This window comes from Fukomys damarensis, unplaced genomic scaffold, assembly GCF_012274545.1.
Source record: "Fukomys damarensis isolate Sample0158 unplaced genomic scaffold, DMR_v1.0_HiC HiC_scaffold_36, whole genome shotgun sequence".
Classification (NCBI taxonomy): domain Eukaryota; kingdom Metazoa; phylum Chordata; class Mammalia; order Rodentia; family Bathyergidae; genus Fukomys; species Fukomys damarensis.
Genome location: NW_022900948.1, coordinates 42,555,315 through 42,561,019, shown reverse-complemented (window position 1 = coordinate 42,561,019; position 5,705 = coordinate 42,555,315). Strand labels below are relative to the sequence as shown.

At 52.6% G+C, this 5,705-nt stretch overlaps 1 protein-coding gene across 3 annotated transcripts in view; it reads right to left on the bottom strand.

Moving 5' to 3' along the window:
* Nucleotides 1-783: 783 nt before the first annotated feature.
* Stxbp1 (syntaxin binding protein 1) overlaps nt 784-5,705 on the bottom strand; it is a 59,181-nt gene continuing 54,259 nt past the window's right edge. For 2 of the 3 annotated variants that reach the window (XM_010613594.3, XM_010613596.2), the window contains exon 20: nt 2,675-2,752. Coding sequence is in view for 1 of the 3 variants with exons in the window: in XM_010613598.3 (XP_010611900.1) it covers nt 2,670-2,752 (83 nt within the window). In the remaining 2 variants the exon portion in view is untranslated. Of the gene's footprint in view, nt 2,753-5,705 lie in introns of all 3 variants that reach the window. The other variant, XM_010613598.3, reaches the window with a different exon arrangement.

Here is a 5,705-nt window from a genome sequence, read left to right as displayed (position 1 = left end):
CAGGAGGCCAAAGACAGAGGCCAGGCTTGCTCTTTGCTAATAATCCTCTTAGAACTAACAGGATCCCGTATCAACCACATAGTTTCTTCCAGGGGCAGCACCCTCAGTGATCTGATTATTTTCTTAGTCCCATCTCCTGAAGGTTCTGTCACCTCCCAGCACCACCTCTCTAAAGCCACCAAAGCCCAGGCCCTTGGGGGATATACTCAAACCATTTCCAAGTCCTGGCTGGAGAACAGGGTTTAATGAGGTGGAAAAGCTCCACTGCCCTGAGCCCCGTATTCTAGATGCCATGTGTGACCTTGACCCTTGCTTCTGGGTCTACTCCCCAGGTCCTGGACAGGCTTCAAGAGAAGCAGGACACGCACTAGAGTCCAATCTGGAAATTCTGCTACATACGGGATGGAAAGGAAGGAGGGGGCAGCAATGCTGATGAAGGGATCCAGCTCACTGCATCCCCTAAATACACCAGCAGCGCGTGCTCGAGCGGGGGCACCTGCAGACAGGGTCCTGCAGTGTCCGAGGCAGGGGCACCCTAGACAGGGAGAGAAACAGGCACGGACGGCCTGCCTCTGCAACTGCCATTGCTACTCGGGGCCCAAGATGAGGTCCATGCATCATCCTCAAATGGGAGACAGCCACAGACCGAACGCAAGAACAGCGACCTGATCCCGGCGAAGATGCGGCTGGGGGCGGCTGGCCTCCTCTGCAGGGACCACTGCAGAGCTTTTCCTTCCACTCCCCAGAGTAAAACCAGCCTGCGAGTTGACCTGGACAATGTGAGTGGGTGCCGATTTCTTTATTTATTAGACTTGAGTGCTTTAGTACAGAACGGTACAGAGATGATACATGTTTGTGCTTCAATACTTTCAAACACTGAGATTCTGATAATTTAAAGGTAAACAAGTTTCAAGACAGACTAGCTTTTTTAAAATATCCTTTTGATAAATTATTTTTATATAAATAACAGAGAAAGGAAAACCAACACGTTTGACAAACGAGGTCCTGAAGCATTGCTTGGTCAGAGGGAGGGACAGAACAAGCAGCGACGGTAAGAAACAAACCAATGCAAGGTCCTACAGTTCTGTCCTAAGGAAATTAGATCTCTTAAGGGGAGGGGGCGACCAGGAGGAGACCTGAAAACTAATCTGAGTGCAGAGGGAGATTTCAAAGCCAGGAGAGAGAACGCCACAATGCACCTAACCGAGGGTGAGGAACACATTGTCAAGGAAGGCAGAGGCTGCGCTGAGCTAGCATACACCACATCACAGGACACAGTAAAATACGCAGTGCGGGAGGGGGAGGGAGGCGGGGACTGGGCAGGGACGTTTTTGTGACTTCCACTGTCGAATTTCCTGACAACAGCAGCAGAACAAGCAGTGTGCTCACTCCCCGACACCGGGAAACTGCTGAGTCCTGAGGATGAGGAGACATCCTTCCAGCATCTGTTTCTTTAATTTCTGCTTTACAGCTACATTTTTATACAGAGAATAAAATGATCATTTTCTCTTACGACCACAATGACATATACAAAATAAAGAATTGTAAGTATTTTAAACTGAGGATAATCTAACAAATGTTGCTTGCAAGACAGGGACCGGCAGGGCCTCAATCCAATGAGAGGACAGAGGGGCCCCGTTCTTCAGGTCCACGGGCCTTCCTCCAGCAGAGGGTCCCCTGACCAGGGCTTCCTGACACTCGAGCCTTCCCAGACTGACCCTGCCAGTGAAAAGGGGCTGTTACGGACACTGCCAGGGCAGGAAGGGGTCTGGTCGAGTGGGCAGGCCTGTCTCCCCAGAGGTCCCAGCGAACAACTGCTCTTCATCCATCTGGCCACGGTGACTCAGGCTGGGGGACTTCTCTCAGCGTCACAGCTCTGGGGACACAGGTCAGGGAGGGCACTGCCAGCTGTGGAGAAGATGCCAGCCAATACCCAGGTTGGCTTTCTGCGAACCCCGTCAGCCCCCACCTGTAGCCATAACCACCGGGAGCACGAGCTGGTGGGGGAAGACTCTCCAGCCTCACAACGTGTCTGTCCCCTGACTGTCACTTCTCAGCTGATCTGGACGAGAACAGGCACCAAGGGGGAGGAACTGGAGTGAAGAGAACAGATTCTTCCTCAGTGTGAAATACTTTGAGAACAGACAGCCCTATGAGTCCCGACTGGAACAGGAACAACCCAAAACAAGATCATAACAACACCCAAACTTCTTTTTTTTTTTTTGGTACCAGGGATCGAACTCGGGTCCTCATGCTTTCGAGGCAGGCGGCGGAACCACTGAGCTAAATTCCCGGCCCCCAAACTTCTTATCTTTCCATACTCAAGCAATTTGCACATGTCGCTGGGGCTATGTACAAGGCCACAGGATCATAAATAACGGGGAGGAGGCCAGTCGTTCTAGAGTTCACTGACCTCTGCGGTACAGCGCTTGCACGTGAACTCCTCCTTGTAGGGTACATATATAAGATACTCTTTTTAAAAAACACAATGCATTATTCTTTTTTGATCCAAACGAGAAGAGGGCATCATGAAACACTAGAATGCAGCGCGACAGGGCCAGCCAGGGCGTGCAGGGCCAGGAGGCAGCAAAATAACTGAGGTGTCGCACTAGGGAGCTGAGGAGCACTGTGGGGAAGGGGTCGTGGTTTGGAGGGGCGGCTTATGTTTTTTAACTGCTTATTTCTTCATCTGTTTTATTCAGTTTCTTCAGCGTGTCCAGAAGTTTCTGTGGGGTGAGAATGTGCGTGGATCCTAGGGAAGGCAGAGAAGACAGTAAATGCGCCCGCTCTGGCCTCAAGTGCTCCTCCTTCCTGTGCTTCTCCACTCCCAGATCTGTACCCACTCCCCTCCGCCACCCTAGTATGGATCCAGGGGGAGCAGGGAGGGCCCTGGGGATGGGGTCTGGGCCCTGTCACAGCAGGCCTGGGAGATGGTTAGGGCTGTGCTTAGGCTCGGGCAGGGTCCCAGGCTGTGCCAAGGGACAAGCCCCTCCCCATTAGAGCCCAGCGCCATCTGCCTGGCCATGGGGTGGCTGCTTTTCTCATTCTCTCTGAACTCAAGGCGAAGCCAGGGAGAGAAATTCCAATCCACATGGTCAGGGGAGAAGGCTGAGAACAGGGCAGGGGCAGCTAGGGGCTGTATGTGGTAAGCATGGTGTCTGGGGGGGAGGAGGAGTGGGGCAAAGCCCCTGGGGAAGCCACTGAGCTCCAGGAGCCAGCCGATTGGTTCTGCCGTGGCGGGGGACCTCAGGTGTGAGAGGGCAAGGGCAGGGACCTGAGGCCTTACCTTACAGAGACCGCACACTGTAAGATTAGAAATGCTTGCCAAAGTTTAAGCTAATGCAATCAGATAGACTTCTAGTGCAAAAGTAAAAAAAATAAAAATTAAAAAATGAAGGCCTCTTTCATAAGGAGAGAGAGATCTAGTAAGTGCAGTAAAAAATGATGCATGGACCGTGTGGTTTGGACATGGACTCAATCAAACAAAAGGAAGTGACTGGTGGTGCGTGAACATGAGGCCTGCACGCATGCAGCAGTGGACTTCAAAGAAAGATCCTGGTGGGAAGGAAGAACTAAACAAAAGAGATTCGTGCTTGAAAATGTGCCTCCCTGGAGACCTGGGGAGGGACGGGCCTTCGTGGGAGTAGGGGAGCAGAAACCCCCAATGCCAGATATCCCCCAAGGCAGGCAGAAGAAAGCTTTTGCTGGCATGACGGGCCTGATTCTGACACCAGGGCCGCTAAGCCTCTGAGCACTGCTTGCTCAGCCGCCCAGGACTCTGGCTCGGGCATCTTCCTGGTCGGTCAGGACCAGCAGAACATGTGAAACATCCGGTCCGCTGTAAGGCATCTGTCAACATTCCATCCTCTGCAAGTCCAGCCCCAGCCCCTCCTCACTGCTCTGAGCCCTAGGAATGCTGAGGGGATGCCCTGAGCAAACGGCCCGCCTGGGACCCTGGACTCTCTCAAGCTGACTCATTCTGCAGATCTGACACAGGTTTCAGGAATGTGTCCCTCTACCCTGCAGCACAGTCGCTCCTGTGAACTTATCAATCTTCCCACTGGTCCTAGAGGAAGTCAAAAGCTGTCAGACAAATGAAGGCAAAAGACATAAACTTGAATGCAGCTCGCCCCGCATTCTGAAGCGTGACCCACTGCCAGAAGGAGGCCCTCCAAACCTCAACTCGACACAGCCTGTGCCTGCACACGGACACAGTCCCTGGATAGGCGATGTGGGGGTAGCTGGGGTTCCCTAAAGGCAACAACAGGGAGCACACCTGCCTGAGAAAACCATCCCTAACTTGCTGCTCCTCGGCCATCCAGCTGCATTCCAGGGCGCAAGAAGGCAGACTCGGTTTTGAGGAGATTCAAAAGGCGCTCCTCTGGTCGGACGCCTATTCCTAAGTGGCCCCCTCACATGCAAATTCAGCATCTGGGGGAGGCTCTAGAATTTTCTCATATTATCTGATCACAGACCGCCTGAAGTTCCCTATCTTGACTTTAGGACAAAGCACTGGTGACAACTAGGTACACTCCTGGGCCTGCTCCTACCTGGTCTGTTTAAAGGGACCAGACTGCTCAGTATTAAACCAATTACTGACACGGACTAGTCTGTATCACTTCAATAATGCTCACCGAGCTCTTCTCCATCATAAACACTGCAAACTGAGCTGGGCGAGTCCATAAAGCACACTACAAATGTCCTCACTTTGAATCCAAATGTGGCCAAAAAGCAGCAGGGGGGCTCCATTGCTCTGTGGTTGGCTTCATTTAACTGGATGATGATGAAACCAAGCGGCGCCTGTCCGAAGTTTTCAAGGCCATGAGCAACACAGCAAATGCTTACAGAACAAAATCCTTCCTCTACACTGACATCCACTGGACTGCAGGAGTTCTGAGACTGGCTAATCACCCTGCACGGGCTGGCCCAGACCTACAGACCCTGGGAGACTCAGAGAGGAGAGACGAGCTCGATGACCGAGGGCACTGGGAATGCAGCGGTCAGGCCCACTCTTCAGCCCATGGGCAGGAGGACAAGGCCACGGCGGAGGCCTGCTTGCTTAGGGTGAGCTGGAAGCACAGAGGAGTCTCTGTCCTCACAATCTGAGGCACTTGGGGGCCTCCCAGGATGGGAGGGGATGCGAGTGAGGCTTAACAGCAGCACCTTCTGAACGAAGGTACAAACCTGAGTTCCACTGAGAAGGAAACTTACCTGACCCCAGTCTGGATTAAAGTAAATATATGAAAAATGAAAATGCAAAAACTTCCTCCCAAGTGCTGTGTGCAGCACAACAGGTCTAATCTACACTCTAGTTTCTCATTTGCTGTGACAGCCTCTTGGGCATCCCCCATGATTGGTACCGTGGGCCAAATCAACCTGAGCGAAGAGCTGGACACTTAAAAGGTGCCACTTTGTGGATGATTCGGAGGGACGACGGGCAGGACTAGGATGAGGACTGGTGGAATCTGTGCACTTCAGTGGTCCACAACAGCTCCCTGAGACCCAGACCTCAGGGGGAGCTGCCTCTGTGAGAGGAGAGGAGGCACTGTCTCCCATGCAGGATGTGCCGGGGACTGAACTCAGGACCTTGCACTTGCAAGGCAGGCAGCAGCACTGAGCTCAACCACCAGCCCCAAGAAGACTCATCTCTTAAAAGATACATTGCCCTGAGCTCGATCCCTGGTACCAACAAAACTCCCCCAACA